This window comes from Vicugna pacos, chromosome 11, assembly GCF_048564905.1.
Source record: "Vicugna pacos chromosome 11, VicPac4, whole genome shotgun sequence".
In the NCBI taxonomy this organism is placed as follows: Eukaryota; Metazoa; Chordata; class Mammalia; order Artiodactyla; family Camelidae; genus Vicugna; species Vicugna pacos.
Window position 1 is genome coordinate 27,275,834 of NC_132997.1, and position 27,686 is coordinate 27,303,519.

General features: G+C 53.1%; 1 protein-coding gene across 2 annotated transcripts in view; it reads left to right on the top strand.

The window, feature by feature from the left end:
• Positions 1 to 27,686, top strand: part of PGBD5 (piggyBac transposable element derived 5) — an 81,259-nt gene that overhangs the window by 36,366 nt on the left and 17,207 nt on the right. For both annotated transcript variants that reach the window (XM_015246228.3, XM_072972282.1), the window contains exons 2-3: positions 12,388 to 12,815; positions 18,046 to 18,180. In XM_015246228.3, coding sequence (XP_015101714.2) covers positions 12,388 to 12,815; positions 18,046 to 18,180 — 563 coding nt within the window. The remainder of the gene's footprint in view (positions 1 to 12,387; positions 12,816 to 18,045; positions 18,181 to 27,686) is intronic.

Below are 27,686 nucleotides of genomic sequence, written 5' to 3' on the forward strand. Positions count from 1 at the left end.
GGTCTGACCTCGCACCAGAGGCAGGGCAGCCACTCGCCTGACTTCTGAGATTTCCCTGGGATCAGGGCTCTTCCTGTGGGCGCAGGCCCTTCCTCACCGCATGGTTGTGATCGTAGCTGAGTGGACGATTTAATATGTGCCGAGAGCTTTCCGGGCGCCACCCGACAGTCCTGTGAGTGAGAGGGCTCATCCGTTTCTTAGAGCAGGAGCAGGAGCAATGAATTTAGGGCCTGCTTTTTTTTTCTGGGTGGTAACAGCTTTATTGAGGTATAATTTACATACCATACAGTTAGCCCATTTAAGGTGTACAATTCAGTGGTTTGGGGGATGGTCAGAGATACGTGCAACCATCACCAGTCAGTTACAGAGCATTCTTTCATCTCAAGAAGTAAGTTATCACTGCCCTGCCCTGCGTCGTCCTCACCCCCACACCCCAAGTAACAAGGAATCAACATTCTGCCTCTCTCAGCTGTGCCAACACTTATAATTTTTAAAGAGCCAGAAAGAACCTTAGACGGTCTTTGTCCAACCTCTTTATTCTGCAGACAAGGAAACAGTCATTTGCCCGGCGTCTGGCTCCTCTGCCCGGCAGCGGTGAAGCCTGTGCATCTCCATGCACTGTGAAGAGACCATTCGATGGGGACAGTGACAGCCCCAAGAGGCAGCTCTGCACAGCGCAGGGGAAACCAGGCCCGGGAGCGCAGTTTGCCTGCTTGTTAATAGGTTGCTGGTTCGAATGACCGTTCCATTTTCTGTAGTCACACAGAACCTCAAAGTGTAAGAATCCTGCAGTGTGGATAAAGCCTGCAGGGCGGGTAGAGTCCAGGAAGGTGGGACTGCTCACAGACACTTCAGACAAGTGCCAGGATGGGTGAGAGGTGGGGAGCAGCCTCCTGGTGGCTTGCAGTCCTCGCCTTCACGAAGCGTGCTAGTAAAATGGCACAAAGCTCCTCCTCTGTAACGTGTTCCTTTGGAACTAACTGTGCATCCGTAGGAAGCAGGGAGTCTGCACGTTGCCGCTTGGACAACCCGTGGTGCTCTGTCCGCACTCTGCTCCCTGTCGATTCCATGTCAGATGCAGAGGCTGTGGGTTGATGATGAAAATCATAACAGCAACCCTGGTAGGAATGACCCGTGGTCCCTGAGTGCGTCCTGGTAGGTCCTGTCACGCGATCCTACAGTAGCTCTGCTAGGTAGGTAGCCTGCCGCATGCAGAGGAAGCGGCTCACTCAAGGTCACACAGCAGACAAGTGGCAGATCACACCCAGGCTGTCGGTGCCAGAATCTACACTCTCGACCATCAGTGGTCGTGGGAAGACGGAAGGACTGGAAAAAAAAAAAAGTCACATGGAGAAGCACCCACGACAGCTTCTGACACTGTTGCTTGTTCAGGGAGGGGTAGGGGTCTGCCCACATGCTCCTGGATATTTTGCTGTTTCATCGTGAGGCTCTCTGTCTATATAAATAAAAGACTAACAGGGAGGGAAAGCTCAGATGCAAACCCAAAGTCTCGCGTGACCCTCCATCTGTCTTACAGGTAAGGGATTGGGAGGGTGCGGAGAGATTCTCCTCAGTGCATCTAAAGTGGCCAGGCTTGCATTTTGCCAGCATCTGCTCAGACTGCTTTTCCTTCCCCAAATCTTAACAAACAGCCCCCTGGTTACAAAGAGGAGTATTTATAACCGGTGAAACACACAAGCAAGTGTTTGACTTTTGCGGAAGTCTTTTCTTTTTTCCAACCTCATTAAAATTTGACCCCCGAGATCCGGACTGCATTCAGTCTCCATAAATTGGATGTTTTTGCTTGTTTGCTCTCCTGGTCCTTCTTAGCAACTTAGGGTCGAGGGAGGTGGAATCTCAAAGAAGGGAAAGGGGCAGGAAGCCTTTGGAAATCTCTGAAGAGCTCTGGCCCCAGGGCCCTCTGCCCCTCGCCCCCCCGGGGCGGTGGTGGGGGAGGGGGGGAGGCCGTGAACTGGGGTGTGGGGGCTGCAGGCTCTAGGAGGAGGGCTTGGGACTCAGCCTCACCCCTACTTTCTCCTCCTGGGCTCTGTGGCCTCCTGTTTAAGGAGTAGAAGTTGATGCTTGAGGCGGCCAGGCTGTGTTGCACAGAATATCATTGCAAGGAAGGATTCTAGAAATCCCCTAACCCCACGCTAGTTTTGCAAGTGCAACCAACCCTTTACCTTGAAAGGAGGGTTAGAAGGATATCAAGACCTCCAGTGCCCATTCTTTATTTTGTTTTTAATTTTTATTGAAGTATAGTCAGTTTACTATGTGTTAATTTCTAATGTACCACATAATATTTCAGTTATACATAAATATATTCCTTTCCATGTTCTTTTTTATTATAGGTTACTGTAAGATACTGAATGTAATTCCCTGTGCTGCACAGTAGGTCCTTGCTGTTTACCTGTTTTATGTATAGTAGTGTGTATTTGCAGGTTTGGAAAGTCTTCAGTTGTTATCTCTTCAAATACTTCGCAGGTCCTTCCCCTCTCTCTTCTCTTTCTGGGGCCCCTATAACGTGAATATTAGAGCACTTCATGTTGTCCCAGAGTTCTCTTAAACTTTCCTCATTTCGTTTCATTCTTTTTTCTCGTTGGCAGTAGTGATTTCCACTAACGTGTCTTCCAGCTCACCAGTCCGTTCTTCTGCCTTGTTTAGTCTATTCTTGGTGCCTTCTAGTGTATTACTCACTTCAGTAATTGTCTTCTTCAACTCCGTTTGGATAGTCTTTACATGTTTCTATCTCTTTGCTGAAAACTTCCCCCTGTGCCTTTATACTGCTGAGTTCTCTAAACATCTTTACCATCATTACTCTAAACTCCCTCTGATAGATTGCCTTATACACTCTGGTGTTTTGTCTTTATGCATGAAGATGAAGAAGAGTTATGTATGTGCTTTGCAAATGACTTTTCTAGTGCGCAATCACCTTTAACAGGAAGGAATCTAGGGAAAAACCAGTACTCCAGAGACTGCTGTGTCAGGGGAATCAGAGTGCCGTCTATCCTGGGTGGTGTGATGTGTCGGAGGGTGAGTGCTGAGCTGGGAGCACCTGCTCTTCCCTGGGCTCACAGTGTTAGAAATGCAGTCACCTGTGCACCGTGGGCCACTCTGCAGACTGGAAGACTCACTCCTCAGTTATGAGATGCTGAGATGCTAGAGGTCACTCCCTTTGGCTGGGGAGGGCTGCCTCACGGTGGGACCTTTTACTCCTCCTCCCTGCTCACCCTCAGTGCCCAGGGAGCTGGCGCACAGCCTTGACCGGCACTTACAGCGCTGGGCTGGGTGGTGTGCTTCCATGGCCGGGCAGCAGCCTGGGGTGAGGAAGCCACTTGGGTGCATACTCAGGCTCTGACCTTGAATGGTTGGTTCGAGATCTGAGCTGCTTCCTCGTCTGTAAGACTTCCTTAGCAGTGCCGCTGGAGAATAGGTTCTTGCCTCCCACAGGAAAGAATCCAAGAGCAAGGAGTCAAGTGAAAGCAAGTTTATTTGGAGAGAGTCCCAGTCCACAGACAGAGTGGAGAGCAGCTTAGGGCGTCCACACTCCATAGACACAGTGCGGGCCGTCTCAGAGGGCAAGAGAGAGGGTGACCGCAATGTGCGGAGTTGTTTGTTTTATAAGCTCGGTAATTTCATATGCTAACAAATGGGAGGATTATTCCAACTCTTGCGGGGAGGGGGTGGGAATTTCCAGGAATCAGCCTCCACCCACTTTTTGGCTTTTTATGGTCAGCCTAGGAACTGTCATGGCGCCTGTGGGTGTGCCGTGAGGCTCAAGGTCCACTGAAAGTGCAGTCTTCTGCCATCTTGGTTCTAGCCAGTTTGTCCCGTCCTCAACTGCTGTGTCATTCCTTCAGTGGTTGTGCCCTGCCCGCTTCCCTCCTGTCTCAGAAGTGTGGTGGTGACACGCATGCATCCCTCCTGCAGCTTTGGGCACAGCATCAGCTCCAGACTAAGGTTAGCGTCCCCTCTGCACACTGGACACCGCAAACTTAGATGCCTTGTGGAATTAAAGGATGTACCTCAGAGGCTCCCTCCTGAAGGGACAGTCCGACTGTTGTCCACCTCGAACAGATGCGTTGGACTCTGGGTTTCCGTCCTCAAGTTTTTTGAAGCAGGGCTTAGATGGCAGTTACCTTCGTATCTTCTGATCGTCAGAGTAGGGATTTCTTAAATATCCCTGAATCACTTAGAATTCAGGTCCCTGCTGGTTGTCTTTCCACTGGCCAGAAGCTAAGTCGGTGGCCTGGCCGTCCCACTTGAAAGCCACCCCCTCCCCTATCCTGGAGAGGGTGTCACCCAGGGCACTTTGTCCTCGTGATGTCTGCATGGTCATAAGAACCTCCTCCTGCAACTGCATGATTGAAAGTTTAGGGAAAAATAACATTGCTGTGAGACGGGCGACGAGTGGCTTTTGTGTCAGGAAACAGGCTGCAGGTGAAACAGACACCTGTCCGAGCTGGTGCTGCTGCGGACGGTGGGCTGTCGAGGCGCCCTGGGGTGGGTTTGCACGGAGGATGGTGGGTCTCCCTGCGGAGGGAGCAGGGCGCTGGCTCTGGTCGGGATCTGCGGACAGCCGGCCCCACCAGCGCCTGAAGGGGAAAGGAGGTCCCGGTGACACAGCCAGCCGGCGTTCGCCGAGGGTCGCCCCTGTGCCTCGGGGGCGGCGTGCCAGCTACCGTGGACCTTTGCAGCGGGTGGCTTTGGGGCCCATCCGAGCGCAGGCTCTTGGTGCTCTCTGCCTCATGGATGCAAAGGCTTCCTCCGTTCTTACTCATAGAAACGTCAGTGCTATAGACATCTTTGTAAAATAAAAGAAACGTGATTCATCTATATTCACTTAAATAAAATGGTCTCCTTGGCAGACGTTGTGGAGCTGGGCTGCGGAGTGAGGCCTGAGAGAGGGAAGGGAGAAGGGGAGCGCAGGAGCTGGAGGCGGGAATCACCCAGCTCACACACTTGACATTGACCTGCTCTGACCCTTGTTTTCTCTGGGGCCAGTAGGCGGAGGTCCCCCCTGTCCTCGAGGCCCGGGGTGGTGGGTGGGACAGCGTCAGCCTCTGCCCACAGTGCCCTCAGTGTGGGGCTTTCGTGTGCTGCCCTGGCGGCCCTGTCCCCCTCCACCCTCGTGCACTGGCACCTGCGCCGCCCTGTCCGCCACCTGCCCAGCTTCCCCGCTCAGGAGCGGCCGAGGCACCTTCTTGCCCAGGCTTTTGTCTTCCTTCCCACCATCCTGGTGTCTGCCTCTCCTCCCCAGCCCCCTTTTCCTCTCTCTTCCTTCTCTCGTCCCAGGATGTGGGCTGGTCTGCGGGGAATTAGGTGAGATTGTCATCCTGGGCTAAAGCAGCTCCTTGTGCCTTCATTCTTCCTGAGCCAGCTGCGCTGAGACGGGCCGGCACCATCTGTCTGTGCGGCGCCCTGCGGTCCTGGGGTGGTGGAAACTACCGAATCTCCACCCTGTCCTCTCCTGCTGCCTCCTGAGCCCAGCTCCGTGGCAGCACCCACCCTGCCTTGTCCCCAGCACACACAGACGCTCAGAGTAAATCCAGGGGGCTGATGATGGGCGAGAAGGAAGCACAGCATGGGGGTCCGCAGACCTGGGCTGTGTGACTTCAAGTGACTGGCAGGTCTGTCTGTACAAGGAGGTCATGGGTTGCCCAGTGACTCTAAGCCAGGAGTGTGTGTGCGTGTGTTGAGGGTGGGGGGATGCCTGAGAGAATCAGCGGGGAGGGCTGTCACCCACGTCCTGACAGGTCCTTCCAGGGAGGGAGTCCAGTGCCCTCCCCCATCAGTACGCCCACGGTCAGGGCAGAGCCCACTTCCCGCGCTGGGAGGGGAGCCCACGTCTGCATTGTAGGAGCGAGCAGAGGGCAGACCGCAGTCCCCACCTGCACCTGCCCCACGGGCCCAATTCCATGAAGTGTTCCTTGATGTCCTTTTCATCATTGACCTCACGACCTTCACGTCTACACAGACCCTTGCCATTGCTACAAGGGAGCTGCTTCTCAGGCCAGGCTCTGCACTGGAGCGGAAGTCCAGGTCTGTCCTTTTGAGATCCACCATCTGGGGGCAGGTGGCAGTGGGACTTTGAGTGAGTTCTTCCCATGAGCCTGTGCTTCCACAGCTGCCAAGGGGCCTCTCAGCACCTCTTTGGTTAGCTGTTGTGGGAGGTGAATCTGGCCAATTAAACGCTCACTGGGGTGCTTGATGCCAAGACTCTCCACCAGGCACGTCCGAATGTCTGTCCTGTCAAGGGCACACTTCTGAAAGCCTGGGAGGGTGACATCCTTGTCACTGCCTCTCTCCTGGAACCTGACAGCACGGTCCCTCTCTGTCGCCTCTCTTGGAGGATGGACTGGGGTGGTTCTGGGTGAGAGGGAGGTGTGCCATGCTACCTGGAACTGGCCAGGGCTGGCAGCAAGTTGGGGACCATGGTGGTCTCAGCTGAGGCCCCCTGAACAGGAAGGGGGGGCTGGGGAAGGAGCCTGAGGAAGAAGCAGTGCCACAGTGTCCCGGGTCGGACCCGGGCCTGATCTGAGGGGCCGTGAAGCGCTGCAGTGGGCGTGGTTACGTCAGTAACGGGGAGCAGGGGAAAGCTGTGAAGGAGGAAATTAACACAGCATCCGGGTGGCCCATCCAAAATGGCCACCAGGCGGGAAATGGGGCCAGAGGCGGGCAGGCCTTGGACGGCTCCTCACCACCACGTCCCTTCCCCATCGGGTTCTACCCAAGTGGGAAAAACACTTCTGTCCTTTCTGTACCCAAGCAGAGCTTTAAAAATCCAACCTCATGTGTAAAATAGACACAGTGCCTAAAAGAAATGTACACTGTGGTCGCCCAGGCTGCTGTTCGGTAACAGCCATCTGGTGGCTGAGCTCCGGGAAGGGGGCAGATGTCTGGGATGCGGGGCTCACAGATGCTGTCCTGTCCCGCACGTGATGAGGTGCTGTTACTGGGTGTCAGGGAGTGCGAGGCACCTCAGGCTCTTGCTGTGGACACCGTCCTGCTTCGCCCTCACCCTGGCTCTGACTTTCATTCTGTTATCTTCCCTTTACCAACCTGGAGACTGTGGCTCAGAGGACTCTAGGCTGAGTGTTTGTGTCCCCCAAATCCATATGCTGAAGTCTGATCCCCAGTGAGGTGGAGCTAGGAGGTGGGCCTCTGGGAGGAGCTCAGGTCATGGAAGTGGAGCCCTCAGGGTGGGATTCGTGTCTTATAAAAGAGACCCAGAGATCTCCCTGGACCCGTCCGCTGTGTGGGAACACACCCAGGAGGCGGCCCCCTGAGAACCAGGAAGCGGTCCTTACCAGACGTGGCATCTGCCTGCGCCCTGGTCTTGGATCTCTGGCCTCCAGAGCTGTGAGAGGGAAATTTCTGTCCAAGCCACCCAGCCTGGGTGGCAGGCCGCACAGACTGAGACAGAGTGGGGTAGTTTGCCCGAAGTCCCCCACCTGGGGAGTCGTGGAATGGAGCCCAGTCCAGGTCCTCAGCTTCGCTGGACGGCAGCTGTTTCAGAATCAAGAGAGTGGACTTCTGTAGATGTATTTCCATTCCTCAAAATACATCATTGTCTTGTTTCATTAGTCTTGGGATGGAGTTGAGGCAAGTTACCAGTGAAAAATGGAGACCCGGAGAAACTGCGGCTTCCCAGAGGTTCAGTTAGAGAACCAGGAGCTCCCCCCACCCCCCGACCCCAGCTGCAGGCAACCCTGCCTCTCACCCTCAACAGACACCCCTCTCCTCAGAACTGAGGGAAAGTGAGATCTATGGTTTTGGTGGGAAAATGTCTTAGTGGATGAGCCTAGTCGAGAGTGGGGGAGGGGAGGGTGATGAGTCTGGTCGGGGGTGGGAGTGGGGGGAGGGGCAGTAAGCCTGGTCCAGGGCTGGGGGGAACAGGGGAGGGAGCAGCAAGCCTTTAAAAAGCCTAGTGAATTCGCTAACAATCCAAAGAATAGTTTGTGCACATGAGCTGGACTGTAGGATGTGCAGCTGCGGGTAGAGAGGATACTGGAGGGTCCCCGGGCCCAGGGTGCGGCGGTGAGGTCGCCCGGTGGGTCGGATGCTGCTGACCTCTTTCCCAGCTGCTCCCCATGGTTCGGTGCAAGCGCTCAACGTCAGGGCCACCTGGGCCCAGCAGAGTGTTCCCAGGAGACGCTTTGGAGCAGGTCAGCTGCAGGTGGCAGGCACTGGAGTTGGTGAGACAGGCTATTTCTTACGTGTGTGCGCCTCATACCGCGAACATTTCTGAAGGTGCTGTATCGGGCTCAGGTGCGTGTCACCCCTTCTCTGTACACCAGCTCCGTCACATGACATGGAGTCAAGGGTACGGATTTAATGTCTGCATTAAAGCTCACGAACTAGCCTCTTTCTGTAGGGACTACACGCTCCTGTTCTGGGCTCTGTGTTTCCAATAAAAGCATCAACTCAGGTGCCTGATTCCAGAATTGTTTCCTTTGTGTTGTCAACTTCTTTGCCAGCCACTGTGTTGCCCTAGCTTGGAGAAGCCCACACGTGCATGCGTGCACTCACGCACACGCGCAGCGTTTGCTGTTACGTATCCCTAACGAAGAAGCCCCGCAGCTGATCCGTTCGCGACTGATGCTGCGGTCGGGGTTCTCCGGCCAGATGCTGCACATTTTCTAACGGCTCTGCAGAATGGTTAGCACCTCACGTTTGTCCCTCTGTCAGAAGGTACCATTTAGGGCACTAACGCTAATCTGAACTAATTTTACTATGTTGGTAAGCATTGCAGATCAGATCTAAACAGGAAGGGGAAAGTTGGTGCTGTTCACAGCTGCCCGGTGACGTGGGTCTGGGTTTTCCCATCCGGCCACACATCCAGGGATGTTGGGAGTATGTCTGGGAGTCACACCCACGACTCCTACCCCTGCGTGGAGACGCCTTGATCCGGCTGCGAATTGAATTTGTTACCGGTCAGTTAGCTCTGAACGAAGACATTAAACAAGGGCAGAAGGCTTTAGAGCTCTTGAGTGGTAATCGAGACTGAGACCGGGACCTCAGGTATTTGTCACCTAGATGGCTTGTCCTGCATATCGGCCACTGGAGGAAGGAAAAAAGAATGTGAGAAGGGGAGGGTGTAGCTAGGTGGTAGAGTGCATGCCCAGTGTGCACAAGGTCCTGGGTTCAATCCCCAGTCCCTCCATTAAAAATAAATAAGTAAATAAACCTAATTACCCCCCCAAAAAAGAAAAACAAAAACAAAAAAATTTTTAAATGCATTAAAAAGAAAAAAGAATTCAAGAAAAATGATGATTGCCTCAGCCAAAGAGGAAGACAGGCTGTGGCTGGCAGTGAGAAGAATGGCTATTTTCTGCGTTACCCGTTTATGGAATGCAGTGCCTTCGGTTTTTTCAATGTCCCACATGAGAGGAATATTTTTGGGATGACGCAGGACATTCTGTTATATTTTGATACCTGTTTGATTTGGCCCGGAGATAAGTGATCTCATTATACTAAACCCTTAACTCGAAATACTGTGTTCCTCGTACATGTCACAGCACGGCTGACCGCTTGTGCCCCCAAATACCCGTGTGTGCAAAATGCCAATCTCCTCACAAAATGAATGCTTCAGTCTCTAAAAGTTTGCACTTTCGAACGCACACAAAGCCAGCGTTCTCTTCTAGACTGGGCGAAGGTGGGGGTCACTGCCACACGTGGGGTGTCCAGCTGCCGAGGTCGGGTGGTGCAGTGCGTGGAGGGAAGTGAGCAGCAGAAACAGCTCCCTTGGGACCCACACCCCAGTGGGCCTCGGGGCGAACTGGCCAGGAGTGTTCAAGGTCATGCGACTTGCACTTGTTCTGGGTGTTCGTACTCCCATTTGATTGATAAGGAAACTGGCACAGAGAGGTTATGTGGCCTGCCTGAGGTCACACAGCCAGTAGCTGTGGACAGGGAGGGGAAAAAAGGCATCAGAAGCAACAGAAGGACCAGGAGAAGTTCTGCAGTGGCTCCCCTCGGTTCGGGGAGGGAGAGAGGAGATTAAACCCAACAAGATCCCGAGCCAGCTCACCCACGCTGGGCACCTGGCAGGTGTCTGTGACTCACCCTCCTACCCACACACACACCCTGCCCGTGACCAAGTGTTTCCCATCCCGGCTCACCTGGCCGCCCCAGCTTGGTGTCCTCAGGCAGGTGTGGCTGGGGGTGTGCTAGCTGCCCACCCTGCCTGCCTGCCCACTCGGGCCTCCTTTTATACACAGAAGCTCCTGGCTGACCTAACCTAATCACCAGGCGTTAACTAGGGGGCTCAAAACAGGTGGTGCTCCTCCTGGGTGGGCGGGGCTCCCTCCTCCCCGCTGCTCACTCTCCACCCACCACCGGCAGGGGGAGGGGTGTGTGTTGAGCACCACGAGGTGGGATGGGAGGGGTGCTGTTCAGGGTTACAGCAGGCAGCAGGTGTGTTCCAACTGGCTCTGGGCCAGGTGGGACAAAGGTCACCTGACTGTATGGAAGGCACTTAGAGGTGGGCCACCTGGGGCGGTGTCCTTACACGTGTGAGCTCCTGGATGATGCTTTACAGAACATGGGGATCACGTGGCTTCATACCCAGAAAAAGCTCTCGATGAATGAATCTTGGCTGGGGATCTGCCCACGTCCTGTTATTAAATGACCGTACGATTAAGTCGATGGTAGGGATCGAGTCTTCTGAGTAGCGTCTTCTGCCTCCCCCCTCCCTCCCCCACCTCCCATTGACGGGCCTGGGCCAACACTTCACATGCTAGACATCACAGCAACTAAAAGAGGCCGTGAAGGATGCTTGTAAATCAAAACTATAAACAGATACGAGGGAACCGGCTACTTCCCCGTTTCTTCATTAAGCAGTTGGCCAGGCCAGAGTTGGCTGTGTGAGTTCGTTTTGAAATGGCCTGGGAGGCAGAATTACTTTAAACATAACTTTTGGAAGGGAAATTTTCCTTCTGCTTACTCAGCATGAGGTAGCAATTAAAATGCTGGGTTTCCTCCTTTTGGAGAGCTACCCCTGAATAATTTATGGCTTCACCCACCAGAGGCAGCAAGTTTCGCTGAAATAAAATGATTCCGGGAAAGGCTGGCCCTGCTGACCAGCCCCCCGTCTTCCCGGCATCGTGGTCGCATTGGCCAGGGTCGCCACCTCCGAGGCCAGTTTGGTGCCTATGGCGCCAGGACCGCCTGGAGCTCTTCCAAAGAATGGTCGATGAAAGTGGGGATGGTGGCCACTTCACTCCGCAGGCCTCGGTTCCTTCTGTAAATTCTAAAGCCCTCAGCCCACCGTCAGTGGATTTCTGTTACTGACATCTCAGTAAAGCCGATCTCGTTTTAGGTACCTCCGTGGGGCCAGGCGCTGTGCGCAGTGCCTTCCCTGTGTCCCCCCCCCCAGTCATCCTACCCCCCACAACTACCTTGCAAAGCAGGGGTCACTGTGCCCATTTTACAAACAGGAGAGATGAAGGAATCTGTCCAAGATGGTGAGTGCAGTTAGCCACAGGTAACTAAATTTAGGGTTTCAACTCCCTAATCTGTCTGTCTGAATTTAAAACCTAGGATGGCTTGTGTACTTTGCTCATCTTAATTTTGCTGTGGAAAACCTGTTTTTCAAAGACTACCTAAATCAGTAGTAGAGGAAGGTTGCCAGGAGGTTGGGGGAGTGGTTTAATTTCTGAAGGATGTGCACAGCTTTTATTAGCAATCCCTCTATGGATGTGATCGAAGCAAAGCTTGTCTCCTACAAGTCTCTACATGCAGTTAGCCTGGCTTATCTGGAGTTGAAAATCCTACCTCTGAAGGATGTGGTGTGTGTTTCAGGATGTCCCTGCATTCATCAGAAATTGTCAGGCTTTTATTGCATTCGTGAAAGTATCTAAACCAGCCTCATCAGACTCATTTACTAACAAATTTAGAGTCACCACGTAGCGAGTGTCCGATAAATTGCCATCTCCTCTGAATGGAGCCTCTCAGGCCCCAAGGGGTGAGAGCATTCTTTCCAAAGGCACCTTAACTTTCAAGGAGACGATGGCCAGAAAGCTGTGGCGAAGCCTCCTGTGTTAAGAATCTGGTGTGTCTTTGGGTTTCCCTTCCTCCTCCTCTGTGTGCCTTCCTCTTCAGATCAGTATTTCTGGCTTGGCCAGATCTGTGGGGCTGTGATGTGTGCGGAGTGTAGTGAGGACACAGGGCACTGGGGACACGGGAAGGGTCGCGCCTGTCTGGGGTCAGGGGAGGAGGGGAGGACAGTTCCCAAGGTGGGTGTCTGGGTCTGGCTCCCTCCCATGAGGATGTCGCGGAAGTGGCACTCGGGGCAGAGGCCCAGTGATGGGACGAGCATCCCGTGGTGGACGGGGAGGCGGGGTGTGGGGGCTGCAGCGGTAGCACTTGGCCTCCCTGTTTCAGGTCCCACCCGCCAGATGCCCCCCAGCGCCAGTGCCATGGACTTCTTCCAGCTCTTCGTCCCGGACAATGTCCTCAAGAACATGGTGGTGCAGACCAACATGTACGCCAAGAAGTTCCAGGAGCGGTTCGGGAGCGACGGGGCCTGGGCAGACGTGACGCTGGCGGAGATGAAGGCCTTCCTGGGCTGCGTGATCTCCACCAGCACCTCGCACTGCGAGTCGGTCCTCAGCATCTGGAGCGGCGGCTTCTACAGCAACCCGAGCCTCGCCCTGGTCATGAGCCAGGCCCGCTTCGAGAAGATACTCAAGTACTTCCACGTGGTGGCCTTCCGCTCCAGCCAGACCACGCACGGCCTCTACAAGGTCCAGCCCTTCCTGGACTCCCTGCAGAACGGCTTCGACTCCGCCTTCAGGCCTTCCCAAACCCAGGTGAGGCCACGTGCAGGGCAGGGGACTTCGGGCTGGAGGCGGGGCCGGGGGCGTCTTCCCCTCCTGCCTGGACCCTGAGGCCCCCTCCAGGGTCTCCCTGTTCGTCTCGCAGGCTGCTCCCCCATCCAGGCCCCAAACCACGTCCGTGTTTTGCTCTGAGATGCAATTACCCTCCCCTTTTCTCCTCATCCTCTCTCTCCTTTAATGAGACTTCTAAACTATGGTTTGCTCAGGGAAGTGTTCATTTTGTTGTATTCTCTGAGAATGTGCTCATCGACTGGGGGTGAGGGGGTGAGGGGCCTTCCAGGTGGTGGCGGGACCGAGCCTGGAATTTGCAGCCCTCCTCGGGCAGTCGTGAGTGACAGACGTGGGGGCCCCTGGCACACGTGGCAGAGCCAGGAGCCTTTGGACGGAGCTGGCAGCACCCCCCGCCTGACTGCCCTGGCCCCTCGCACCTTCCCAGCTCCCCTCGCTTCCTCGGTGTGGGGAGCTGTCAGCTCCGGAGCCCCTGCCTCCTGGTTGGCCTGGCAGTCGCATTTGGCTGTGCTGGGATGGCTTCAGAACCATCCTCAAACTTGCTCTCCTGGTCTGCTTCCCTGAGGAGGGGGCTCTTTCTCAAGATTTCTCTAGCCAGAACATCAGGAAAGTTCTTAGCTTCCGTGAGCCCAATTCCCTTTGACCTGTTCTAGATGGAGGCGAAATCTTACTTCCCTTTTATTTATACATTGAAAGGCCCACTCATCCCCCTCTTCCTTCCTGTACTTTTCCTTTAAGGCCTGCGTAACAGGCCTCCAGTTGTTTTTCGTGTCCTCTTGTGCATCCTCTCCTCACTCCCTGTCTTGCTTTCTCTGCACAGCTGAAATCACAGCGACTGGGGGGGGGGCTTAAAACGGTCTCTCAACTGTTCCCCTGTCTCAGAACTGCCGTCCTGTGAATATGCCGGACTCACTAGGGTTTCCAGGTGTTCGTGATGCACCTTCTGCCTCCAGGAAGGCCTCCCGCCTTCTCTGCCTGGCCACATGTCCCCAGTGTCCAGGGGGAGACCTGCATTCCCGTGTTGATTCCCAGCTTCCCAAGCTCCCCCCGCTCTTCCCGGGGCAGTGAGCGCCGTGTTTTGTCTTGTCTTCCAGCTGTGTCCCTCACCTTCCTTCCTACCAAGATGTGGGGTCCTGAGGGGCACAAGCTCTGCCTTGTCACGGGCCTTGCAGGACCAAGTACGGGGCTGGGCGCATTATTTTTCACTTCGCTGAGTGTTTGCTGGGTTGAAAGTGAGCCAAACCAGAGGCACGTTGGCTGGGTGCAAGGGATGAGAACGGCATTCTGACCACCCTTGGCGTCAGACCTGCTGGAGAGGGCTGTCAGCCGCCTAAGCCTGAGTGTCTTTCAAGAGTCAACCGACCAGCTACTTGGGTGATTGCTGCTAGCAAAAAGATAAGGTTGCGGGGGGTCCTTCCAGCCCCTCGACGAGGCGGGCCTTGTCCACGATCACGCTCCCGTTTGCTGTGTGCTCTGCGCCGTCTGAACCTCCTGGAGCTGCGGCATCAGACCCCCGAGACCTGCATCCCGGGCCGTCACCACGCCTCTGTGTGTGTGTCCCGGGGGTCTGGGTAGCTGGTGGGCACACTGCAGCCCCCTCAGCAAGTCTGAGCTGTCCCAGCCTCGGACGTGGGCGCCCGGAGTGGGGCAGGCGTCCAGGAAGGCAGCTCTGCCCTCCTGCATTGTGCGGCTCAGTTGCAGGGAGACCGTGGAGAGACGGTCACTGTGTTCTTGCCGCCCACACCTTTTCTTTGCATCCAGTTCACGGGACGTGGGACTGAGAACAGAGGGGCTGACGCGAGGTTCAGCTCGTGGCGGTGTTCTCTGGTCGTGTTGGCTTTCCCCTCCCCCTGCCCCACTTTGCTTTTTCTCCTTTATTTTGCACGTAAGTTTTCATTTTACCTTTGTGTTTGCAAACACGTGTGCTCTTTTTGAGACCACTTTCCATCCTGTGCTCTGTGTTGGTCAGGACCCCAGCAGGGAATAATCGCTGGGTTCTAGAAGGGCAGTTGGAGAGACTTGGATGTGGGGGCTGCGGACGGTCAAGGCTTAGGGAAATTACCAGGCAGGGAGCATGCCCGGGGCAGTGACGGCTGCAGCTGGGGGAGGCCGGGTGGTGCAGGCGGGCAGGCAGGGCCCTCCCGTGTCTTGTTCGCACCTCCCGCTTGGCCAAGCAAGCGGGACACTGCGGGCAAGGGCCTGGGGGGCGCAGATTATAAGAGGTTGGCCTCTAGGCCACAGTGCAGAATAGGAAGCGTGGGGAAAGGGGGCCTGGGGGCAAAGGATATCCAGTACAGTCCACCCAGCAGACAGGAGCCCAAGGCAGAGGGCGAGTCGGAGGTCCCTGGGGTCGGTTTTTCCAGTGGGCTGATCATAGCAAGGTATTTCCTCCTCTTGCCTCCTCTCCACCTGACTCTGGGCGTTGTTGAGCCAGCTCTGTGTCCAGAGGCGGGAGCAGGGACCCCCAAAGGAGATGAAATCGGAAACCACAGCGTATGATTGATTTGGAACGTGCGTAGGCCTTGCTGTTCGCCGGGGTCCTGCGAATCACTGGCCCCCTTGCCCTGCCGACCTGGCCCACGTGGACCGGCCTTTCCCGCTGGCCTCCAGCATCGGCCATGCTACACCGGCTTCCTGCCTCTCTTGTCCTCTCCAGGGCCCGTCTCCCTTGCAGGAAAGGAAGGGGCTTCCTCTTCTAGCTCTTGATCAGAAGAGTTGGAAGCCCCAACAGCCTCCTGGCTTTGCAGCTTCTCTCTCTCTGGAAATCGCTGGGGGCTCTGGAACATTCTATTCAAGGAGAAGGCGTGTTTGTGAGTTGCTGACTGTCACCCCCGGGCGTCAGGTCTCCGTGAAAGGTCTTCACTCTGCCTGTTGGGACCAGCGGGACGATTCTCACTGCACCTCCGCCAGACGGGAGCGACTTTGCTCCGGGCTCCACCTTGTCACACAGCACCCTTTGCCCTGCAGGCTCCCAGGCTGGTTTATTCCAGAAAATGGGACCCTTAGGGGCGAGTTTAGAGCTTTTGGGGTCCTCAGAGGGCTCCCAGAATCTACCAGTAACTGGCAGCAGTTACTGCATCTCCTCAAGGCGGGGGCGGATTAATTAGAGGAGGATTTGGGGGGAGGCATTATGAAAATCAGTACATGGCTGCCCAGCCCACGCGAGCTCGCCCTGCGCAGAGGGACTGTGGCCCGGGAATAGCTCCCGCCTGGTGCTGCGCTCAGCAGTGACCTGCCCCAAATTCACGTAAGGATGCTAGAAAAGAGAGGGCGCCGTGCGGGCCCAGGAGTTCCTGCTGGCTCCTAGACTCTGGTGAGGCAGATGATTAAATATACATTTGGACTGATTCTGTGATAAGTGCCATGGCATAAAGGCGTTGGCTTTTTGGAAGGGAGAGAGAGAGGGCTGTTTCCCCAGGCCCTGCTCCATTTCCCCCCAGTGTGGGACATGTCCATCCCGCTAGAGTGGTTCCAAATGGGCTTTGAATGTTTGATGAGCGACTCAGTATGAGCAATTGCGAGGAGCAGGCATGAGGTCAGCTTCTCCAGCCTCCCTTCACAAAGTGGGGGGAGCTGGGCTTAATGCCCCCTGCTTCCAACAGCAGAGAACTGAAGGGGCCGGTGTGCACACCCAAGACCGAACACAGCAGGGTGGCTCTTTTTTAAGTGGAGTTCAAGATAATATTAATAGAAGAACGGAAGGCCCCTGTCCACGTCACGATTGGTGAGTGTCATTCCCCGTTCTGCCCTTGTCGGGCCACGTTCTGACATCACCGGGGAGCTTGTTGGAAATAAAGGAACTCAGGCCCTGCCCCAGGCTCACTGAATCAGGATCCACATTTCTGTAAGATTCCCAGGTGACTAATTTGTTCATTAAAGTTGAAAAGCCCTGATGGAGAGGAGGCTGGCAGACTTTCTCTGTCAATGGCTGGGTATTTTAGACTCTGGGAGCGGTGTGGTCTGTGTCGGGACCTTGTAGTCCAAAAGCAGCCACTGACGATACATCAGGGGAGGCACAGGGCGCAGCGAGTTCAGGGACAGCTTTATTCAGGGGCGGTGGGCTGGCCTGTAGTTTGCTGGCCCCTGAGCTAGAGCGTGGTGGAGGGTTCTTGGAATCATAGGATTTCCTGCGTTCTTCATTTCCACGAAAACATATGTACCAACTCCTAAGTAAGCTTTAAATTGGATTGGAAGGGATGTGTCATGGGTTCCTAAAACTTACCCAAGTGTCTCTCCCAGAAAGCTCTAGCTTGAAGAAACAAAACTTGGGCCACTCCTGGGACCTGGTTTTGTTGTGCCATTGCTTTGATTTTGTCATCTTGTCATTGAAGAAGTCCTATCACCATGTCATCACCAAGTGGAAATAGTGGGGGAGGGGATAGCTCAGTGGTACAGCGTGTCCTTAGCATACAGAAGGTCCTGGGTTCAATCCCTAGTCCCTCCATTAAGAAAAAAAAGAGAGAGAGAGAAAGAAGTGGAAATAGACGAAATAAGTTTAAAAATTACCGAGGGAATCCCGCATCCGAAAGGACATGGCCACTTGGAAGGAAGCCAGAGGCTGCATCGTGGCAATGAAGGAACTGGGTCATTTCAGGAACGGTTTTTAAAAAGAGAATGTTCAACCTGGGAAAAAGAAGGTCGTGGGCCAGCATAAGAACTGTCTGGAAAACCTAAAGACATCATTTGTGTCTGTCTTTGTTTCTCACAGGTGCAGAAGTCAAGCCAGTAGCTTTAGGTTAAATGTAGGTCAGTGTTGAGTCAGTGAGCAGTTAGAGCATCTCCCAGTGGAAAGATCTTCCTTGAAAGGAGGTAGGTGCCCCCAACCGGGCGTGTCCAGCTGGAAGTCAGGACCCCTGCTGGAGGTCCCTCTCCCAAGTGAGAGTTTAGACTGAGAACCTTAGGTTGCTAGTAACAATAATTAATAATACAAATTATGATGATGATGATTTCCACTTACTAAATACCTGCTAAGGGCTTTGCATACAGTTTCTTACTTAATCCTCTTCAAAACTCTAGTAATCGATATCCATATTCCCCTTTTACAAATGAGGAGACTGAGGATCAGAGAGGTGAAGTAACTTAGCCAAAGTCACACAGCTGGTCAAAGGCAGAGACTAGATTTGAGCCCAGATCTTATGACCCCCTAGGCTCACGCTGCCTTCCGTGAGATGCTCTGCTCTTTCTTTCCCGGCAGGTGCTACATGAACCCCTGATTGACGAGGACCCTGTGTTCATCGCCACGTGCACAGAGAGGGAACTGCGGAAGAGAAAGAAGCGGAAATTCAGCCTCTGGGTCAGGCAGTGCTCGTCCACCGGCTTCATCATCCAGGTGAGCCCAGGGCTGGCCCTGGAGGCCAAGGGGACAGTTTGGTAACCGAGGACCTTGCTCACTTACCCTTTTCACTGCGCCCCACCCCCAGATGCTGCAACAGAGGCTGGGGCTGCTGTCCCCCTCCCCACTGGCGCACCGGGGGAGCCGGCACTGTCCTCTGCACGGTCTTCCTGTCACTCCAGCCCCTCTACTTAAATAACCGCAGTAAATACTGCTCAGGGCTCTGGCCCTCGCAGGGTGAGCCAGAGGCTTCACCAGAACGGTGGGCACACACCGTGTGGCATCTTAGAAGGCACCCCCACAACCTCCCAGGTCTCTGCCCTGCCTTCCGGTCCTGAGCACGCCTTCTTCCCGGGCCATCAACAGCACCAGGAGCTCGGCCCTTGGAGCCAGCGTCACCACCTGCTCCCTGCTCTGCTCCTGGCAGGTGTGGGCGCACGTTTTAGGAGAGGCGGCCGAGCTCTGCTACAGGAACAGGGCCAGACGCTGAGCTGCCAGAGCCGGCAGGGTACAGAGCGCACGGAAGGAAGAGGTAGGGCTGGTGAAACGGACCAGGGACCCTGGCCGGGACCGGTTCCTCCTTCTGTGCTGCTTTCCCGTCACTCAGGCCACACCGCGGACCCCACCTCGCTGCCCCTCCCAGCTGCAGCTCCACGCCCAAGGCACAGGGTGTTTGCACGCCTCCTCCCTCTCCCCCAGCCAGAGAAGGATTCACAGGAAGATTCAGCTGAGCACCTTCTCGCGTCTGCTCAGAGACACAGCAAGGAACTGCATGTGCCTCGAAGCCCCAGCCCACCCTGCCCCATGGGCCTGGGAGCTTCAGGTTGGGCTGGGGCCGGGGAACCAAGCTGGGCCCGGGCCTGGGTCTGCTTGTGCACAGGCTTCAGGTGCTTGCCAGGCAGACCCACCCCCCCCAGAGTGGGAAACACACTGGATGTGCTGCCTGGACCCTCCATCCTCCGGTGGCCCTTGCCATCTCTCTGGTGTCCTTTGCAGTGACACTCCCATGAGGACAAGGGAGTCCATTTCACTTTACATATACCATCAGTCATTCTTTGAATAAATGCTTCTTGAGTGCTGTTCCCTGAAGCATCGTGCCAGGCACCGGGGTGTGAAGGCGTGGTTCCGCCTGCTGGGGGTCCGCCCGGGGGGCTTTTGGATGGATGTTCGCACGTGGGTTCTGTGCATCTGGCACCATTTCCTTGTTCTGTAAAGCTGATGAGTAGCTAGAAGTCACGTCCACTACCCAGCAAGGCGGCCCCTCTCTCGGGACATGTTCTCATACCAGGTTCCATGAAATCTGTAAAGTCTCCATCTATAAAATAGAAGGTTCGCATTGGTTCCTTGAAGTGCCCTTTTATTTTTAAAGCTCTGTGGTTCTAGGAGGCTTTGCTGCAGTGTGAGGGTTTGAGTTTGGAAGCCAGAATTGAAGCTGGCAGCTCCCGGTCACGAGCAGCCTGGCCTCCACCACGGCCAGGATGGCCTGGCAGCCCCGTGTGCTCACCACTCCCTCGGTTGCAGGCTGTCCCGTGGCATGTGGAGCGAAGACTTTCTTGGCCTCCCCTCTTCATTCATTGGTCCAGATGAAGGTGCCTGTGGTACAGCAAAGCAGGGAGGGACCGCTGGCTGAGAAGGACCCGCGTGGCCTGGGGACGGTTGTCTGTTTCGCGTCCTGTCCTTTGTCTCAGTTCTCCGGATCCTAATGCTGATGTGATAGCTTTTGCACAGCAGTGGCCCGGGCAGATCCAGCCGTGGCGGGAGAGGTGGGGGCAGAGGGTGTCTTCCACCCCCTAGAGTACCCCCCACCTTCATCTCCTCTCTTCTCACCCAGCCATTAGGAACGGGGGGACAGTGGTATTCACCCCGTGTCCCAGGCTAGGTGACTCAGTGCTGCTTCTGTCCTGGGACCCCCTCCCCCATCCTGAAGGCCAGCCACAGGCTCAGCTCTGCTACTTCCTGAACTAAGCCGGCTCCCCAAATTGTCCTGGACCTTAGTGCCTTTCTCTGTAGAGTGAAGGGATGGGGTATCTTAACCAGCAAGGTCCTTTCCACTGCAGTGTTCTCTGATTCTCCTTCATTTTCTTCATTTTCGTTTGTTCAATAAATTCTTCTTTGAAATGACTCTTCATTGGAGAATCCCAGTGGCTGAGCCTCAAAGAGACCGTGGCCAGCCTGCAACGCCATTTGCCCTTTGCCCCCTGCTGTCCTCTCACTGGTCGCAGGTTGGAGGCTGTGCTGATGGGATGCAGGCAGATGGATGGGTTGCAGGCAGATGGATGGGTTGCAGGCAGACGGATGGGATGCAGGCAGACACAGTGCATGAAGAGGTTGGAAAGGGCGTGTGTGTAGCTCTGCTCTGGCTTCTCTGCCCTGATCGTGGTGTCCGGCTCCACCACTGAGTCCTGAAACCCACGAGCTAATACAAGTGATCATGTGCCACTGAGCCTTTGCAGTTGTTCATTACGCAGTAACAGAACTGACCCAGGACCTGCCAGTTAGGGTCTGCAAAGCTGACCCAATAACCTTCCTCCCGTTCCCCTGTCGTGGACTCGGCTGGGACCTGGAAGCGACAGTGGATTTACAGGTGTGTTTCTTGGAGAGACCAAGGCCTTGCTTCAACTTGTAGTGTGGTGCTGTCAGGACTCTGGGGTTTACTGATTGGACTGCATCCTTCTGAGTTAGGGCCGGGGTGGAGGTTAGCTCCACTTGAAAGATTCTAGATCAAGGGATACATGAGAAAAACATTCCAAATTGATTAGTGATTTCTCAGTGGTCCTAGAAAAGGTTAGTGAGAGAACTAACCAGGAGGTCTGCGCCTCAGATGTGCGGAGCGCACCATCCCCCACAGGGCATCTGCTCGAAGATGGAGAGTCGACAGCTAGACAGAAACATCGCTGCTGACAGTGGTGGCGTTCAGAATAGCCCCAGTGTTGTTCAATGCTTTTGCAGGCTTACTAGCCTTGAATTCATTTGAAGAATAATCTTAGACTCACATGAAATTGGTGAAAAGTCTTATGTGGTTTAACCCACAAACAGACTACAGGGAGGTGTGTGGGAGGATGGGAGGAGAAGGAAGAGATGAACTGAACTGTGTTGTCCTGAAAATTAAGGAGTTAATGTCTTTCCCTCCTGGGAGTGCAAGATGTAGGGGATGCAGAGTTTCCAGGAGAAGGAAGCAGTCAGTGGAGGTGTGGTCACTGCAGAGAGAGAGTCAGACCTCGTGGAGATGGCGTCCCGCTCGGTGACGTGGCACTGCCTCGTCCGTCCTCAGATCTCTCCTCCAACCCTCCTTCCAGAAGGAGAAATCTCCTGCAAGAGGCCTGGCTCAGACGGGTGGGCCCAGTCTCCCACTTGGCGTTTGTAGAGCTGCCCTGAAGGACTGCTCACTGTAAAAACCCTCAGATCCAAAATGTCTATCTTGGTGTCTTACCGCGCACCAAATGCTGGGAAATGAACCAGCACAGAGGATGCCCGCCTGCAGGGCTCAAGGCCCGAGGAGCAAGTCTGTGAGGCCGTCCACACTGCCCTGTGAAGGCGACTGCCGCCTGGAGGGCCGGGGCCTGGGTCCTCGGTAACCTGGCAAGCTGTCCTGTGCGGAATGCTGTGGAATGAACTTTGTACTGTGTGTTGTGGGCATAAGGGGAAAGCACGGGCCTGTCTCTAAGGAGCATGTCTTTTTAAATTGTGGGAAAATATACAGAGCATAAAATAACCGTTTTTTTCATTGAAGTATGGTTGATTTACAATGTTGTGTTAGTTTCTGGTGTACAGCAGAGTGACTCGGCTTTGCATATGTGTATTCTTTTTCATAATAGGCTATTGCAAGGTATCGAGTGTAGTTCCCTGGGCTGTACAGTAGGACCTTGTTGTTTATCTATTTTATGTATAATAATGTGTATCTGCTAATCCCAAACTCCCAATTTATCCCTCCCCCCATTCTTTCCCCTTTGATAACAGTAAGTTTGTTTTCTATATCTGTGAGTCTGTTCTGTTTTGTAAATAAGTTCATTTGTGTCATTTTTTTTAGATTCCACATTTAAGTGATATTATGTGATATTTGTCTTTCTCTGTCTAACTTGCTTCACTAAGCATGATAACCTCTAGGTCCATCCATGTTGCTGCAAATGGCAGTATTTCATTCTTTTTTATGGGTGAGTAGTGTTCCTGTGTGTGTGTGTGTGTGTGTGTGTGTGTGTGTGTGTGTGTACCACATCTTCTTTATCCAGTCATCTGTTGATGGACATTTAAAAGTTGCTTCTGTGTCTTGGCTGTTATGAACAGTGCTGCTATGAACATTGGGGTGCATGTATCTTTTCAAATAGGAGTTTTCCAGACATATGCCCAGGAGTGGGATTGCTGGATCATCGGGTAAGTTTAATTTTAGTTTTTTTAAGGAATCTCCATACTGTTTTCCATAGTGGCTGCACCAAATTCCATTCCCCCATTTAACCATTTTTAAGTGTACAATTAAATGGCGTTGGTATATTCACAGTGCTGTGCAGCCATCCCCACTATCCATTTCCAAAACTTTTTCATCATCCCAAACAGCTGGGAACATATCTCTTAGCTGGGGGATGATCTACTATCATGTAAAAATAGTGACCTCTCTGCCAGCGAAGTCACCTTGCAGATACATCGTCGGTGTTGCTGGAGCTCAGAGGAGGGGTCACCTGGCCTCCTGGTCTGGTTGAATGGTCAGCACTGTTCACCTTTCCCCTGGTCAGGCTGCTCTATTCCTGGTTACAAGCAGGTGACTGGCCAGGGCAGTGTATGTGCTTCTCAGCCATTGGTTCCAAAGCCATCTGTCTGTCTACATTCTATGCAAGAGTCGTGCTTTTGGTCACATGTGACGTTTCCGGGCAGTCAGTTGTCAGACAGCTCTGAGAGGGTGCTGGGTGCCCATGAGCACCCACTCTCTGTTACCTCGTTCCTGACCCAGCCTTTCTGACTTTACCCTCTGATGTCAGCAGGATTTGGAGAGTGTGTTGGATCATTTTGTGTCAATTTTACTGGGCCACAGCACCCAGATATTTGGTCAGACACCATTCTGGATGTTCCAGTGGAGGTATTTTTAGATGACATTAATGTTTAAATCAGTAGACTTTGAGTAAAGCAGATTGCTCTCCATCATGTGGGTGGGCCTCGTCCAATCAGTTGATGGCCTAAATGGAAAAAGACAAACCTCCCTGGAAAGAGAGGAAATTCTGCCAGCAGGCAGCCTTTGGATGTGAACTGCAGCTCTTCCCTGGGTCTCCAGCCTGCCAGGCTTTTCTGCAGATTTTGGACTTAAGGAACCTTCATAATCACACAATCAATTCCTTGAAATAAGTACATCTCTGTCTGTTGATAGGTGGATAGCTAGCTAGATAGATAGGTCTCTCTCTGTATCCCTGTCTACATCCTATTGGTTCCACTGCAGAGGGATTTCTGTTAGCCACCTGGCTCACACGGCCTGCTGTGTCAGGGGTTCCCTGCTGTTGACCACCCTCGACTCTAAACTCCTAGGGGGCGGGGGCCATGGCTTCTTCAGCTTTGCCTGTCTAGAGATTTTCCCTGGAGATTGGGCACCAAAGCCTGGGAATTTACCCTCAAGTTTTTTTCTCTTATTTGATTTTTAATTTTTTTAATGTACTAGTAAATTGCCCCTGACCCATAACTAGCTGGATTCGTTTGAAAAACGAGGCTCAGAATGGAACTCATTAACTTGAGTGAATTTTGCTCATGGAGTCAAAAACGGGGCAGGGCATTTCGCCATCTGTTTATCTGTGCAGTGGCCAGGATGCCGCTTCCATCCTGTCCAGGTTGGGTGTGCTTGTGTCACCGGTCGGAGTTGGCTGGGGCACAGGACATCTGTCACTGACCTCTCTGAGTGTCCTTGAGCAGGTGACTGAGCACTGATCTCTTCCTCAGTCTGTCGAAGGGGTGAGGTGGCCCAGCCTGCCTTCCCAGGTAGGGAAGCAAAGACGACAGTAATTAGGTGCCTGTAAAAGCGAATCAGACAGCAACTGGAGTAGAATGAACCCTGGCCCTCTCCCCCAGGCACTGCACTGACGTGAGGGGTGCAGACAGCCCGCAGAATGCTAGCACCCGTCCCTCCTCCGATCCATCACTTTGAAAGACAGACTCGCTGGGACTTGAGCTTTGTAATGAAATAAAAGCGGGGGGTTTGTAAGGATCTGTAGCGCTGAGGGTGCAGCCAGAGGACGGGGCAGAGAACAGACTAAGTGTATGAGCCCCTCCTGGCCGGGGTCGTGGTGAGAGGCAACATGGAAAAAAGCTGTTCCTGAAAACCATCAGTAAGGCGATGGCTTGGAGGCTTTGCTGGAACACCGAGCTGATGAACCAAGGGTGGCATGAGGCAGCGCTGTCCAGCAGAACTTTCCGTGATGATGGAATGTCCTGGACCTGTGCCCTCCACCCGGGCAGCCACTCGCCCCACGTGACTGCTGAGTACTCAACCTGGTGCGACTGAGGAATTGAATTTTTCATTTTACTTAATTTTAGTTCATTTAAATTAAAGCAGCCACATGTGTCTAGAGACAACAGCGCAGATGTGGAGCTTTGCCATAAAAAAAAAGACTCTTCTGTGTACACAGCTTTCACTTAAAGACAGTGGCCTTGCGAGGGACAGAGCATCATTATCCTTGCAGGTGAGGAAACCAAGGCTCAGAGCAATTAAGTAACTTGCCCCAAATCACACAGGCCGATAAACGGCAGACCCCATGCCTTTGAATCCAGGGATTATGCCCTCACCGTCTCCTTTCCAGAATCCATTCCTCTCGTGGTGAGTGAACATCAGTTAAACTTTACGGCTCTAACGCGTGGCCATCCCCCCCAATGCTGGTGACAGCTCCACCCACCTCCTGCCCTCGTTCGGCGTGGTTTCCATGAGTGTAGACCATGCCCTCTTGTGCTGTCGCCCCGCTGCTGGGATTACAGCCTCCACCTGCCCCCTGCAGTGCTAACAAGCAAAAGACCCCAGTACTGATGAGAGATTCCCCCGTGCCCAGACATGCCCTGCGCCGACAGTGCAGGAGCCCAGTTCTCTTCTGATTGCAAGAGAAGTAGGGTCGGTGGTCAAGGCCAGCGTAGCTGAGCCAGAGTCTCCCTGGAGACAGGGCACCAAAGCTGAGTGACTGTTAGGTGGAATCATCAGCTGGTACATCTTAGTGACCCTCGAGTTCATCAATGACCAGCTGTCACCAGTGTCCTTTTGAGAAGGAAGGGGGAACAATGAACTAGGTCCCACCTCTTGAGGTCTTGGAGCTTTTCAGAAGTAGGGTGCGTGCATCAACCAAGGTGTTACTACTGGGGTCCAGATTCCCTGAGACTTCCTGTTAAGGTGTCAATAGAAAATACACAACATTATAATCACATCTTAGGGCAAGATGTAATTCCATAGATTAATCATAAATTTTATTAATATTTATTAATTTATTTATTAATATTTATTTGATATTAATAAATTTTCTTCCCTCCCTTTCCAAATCGGTGTATGGAAAAGTTGATAAAGCATTGGAACAAGAAAAACTTTTTTTTAAGGAAAAGTGAAAAACTTGGCAACTGAAAGATACCTTTTTTTTTTCTGCCCTGAAGACACTGGTCAAACAAGCTTGTAGCTCAGATAGTAAGAGTCTTTACCTCATCATTCAAAGTGAAGGAGGCCAGAAAGAGAAAGAAAAATACCCTATGAGATCACTCATATGTGGACTCTGAAAAAAGAGAAGAAAGGACACTATCAACTCATCTACAAAACAGAAACAGACTCACATTAGTACAGTAACCGGGGGGGGGAAGGGGGGTGGGAAGGGATAAATGGGGAGTTCAAGATTTGCAGACACCAACTACTATATATAAAATAGACAAACAACAAGGTCCTTCTGTATAGTGCAGGGAACTGTATTCAGTATCTTGTAGTAACCTGTCACGATAAAGAATATGAAAACAAATATATGTCTGGAGCATTATGCTGCACACCAGAAATTGACACATTGTAACTGACTACGTTTCAATAAAAAATAAATAAATAAAAATAAAATAGCTCAAAATAAAGCAAAAGTCCCTACCTCAGATTCCACTTCCCTGGTGACAGAAGCTGACCCAGGCCTCTGCTTGCTGGAGGAACTGTTCTCGTGTTACGATGCTCTCGATTTGAGTGGATGGTGGGGGAGAGGTGTTTGAAAAGCCGGTCAGGCAGCGATTACACATTGAAGTGAACGGCGTTTCCTTGGCGTCGTCTTTTGGGAGCACCCCACGCGGTGTATGAATGTGTGTGGGTGCTCAGTGATGCTGCCTTTCTCAAACTACCGATGGGATTCTGTAAGGCAGGCCTTCAAGTCCGCACACGACCGTCCGCCGATCTTCACCGGTCATAGCAATGGTACGTGGTCGGGATGGGATTCCATGGAAGGTTATGGTTTTTCTCATAGAGTTATAGGTTCCTTCATCCAGCTACGGGGCGCAGGTTGACCAGCTAAGCCCAGACCAGTGGGTGCTGGACCAGGCTGGCCCTGTGGCACTGGCCTGGCAGGTTGAGCCCTCTCGTGGCCTTTTGATGCCCAGGTACCAGTTCATTGGAAATTATGCCCCTTAACTGGGACTTCTGAGGTGACTGTTTTTTAATGTTACTTATTTAAATGTTGATCCAATTTAATATTCACTTTAAAAGTTAACTCATTATTTTATAGTAATGAGTGCCACAAATTGGGGACCCTCCTTGGACTCGCACTGATGCCTCTTCTCAGCCTCAGTCTGCTTCCAGACTTACTAACAGAGACAGAAAGACGTTCAGCCCCGTACCTCTCCCCTTCTGGCAGTGGAGCAGCTAAGTGTCTGCTCCTTGGGGAGAGACTGGCTGGAACCTGGGGAAATGTTCTGACTTGCCAGCATGGGCCAGTTAAGCGAAGTAATTCTGAGATGGTCCTGTAACCCCACCATGTGTCATGGGCTTTTGGAGAAATGCGTTATTCCCAGGAGAACAAGAGGCTCTTATCATCTATAATATGCTTAACACCCTGCATGTGAACAACCACGAACTTGGCTCGGGGCTGTCTCGGGAGCATGTGCGAGTTCTGCCTGGGCCGGCGCTTGGGTAATCCTGATTGGGAGGGTCTTCTATAATTCTGTTTAATTTGTCTTGTGCTGATTACATTGGACTGTATGTTTAGCATCAAAAACATAAAAACCTCAAAATAGCTATAATTCCGACACATAGAAATAGCCCCTTAAGGATATAGTCCACGTATCTATACATAAAGACACAACATGCAGAAAGATTGTACCACGGTAGTGTTCCCAGCAGCAGTAAACGCTCCCAAACCCGCACCAGTATGGGGTGTTCGGGGAAGGAAGTGTAGCTGTTGGTCTACACACACTGGGCATTGAAGTCAGTTTATTTCCCAGAGAATAAAGTTGATGTCATCACCACTCTGCTGGTTTTAATAAGGTGGGGGAGCACCCCCTTTATCAGCCACGGTGTTTGGGTTCTTTGTGTCCATGGAAGT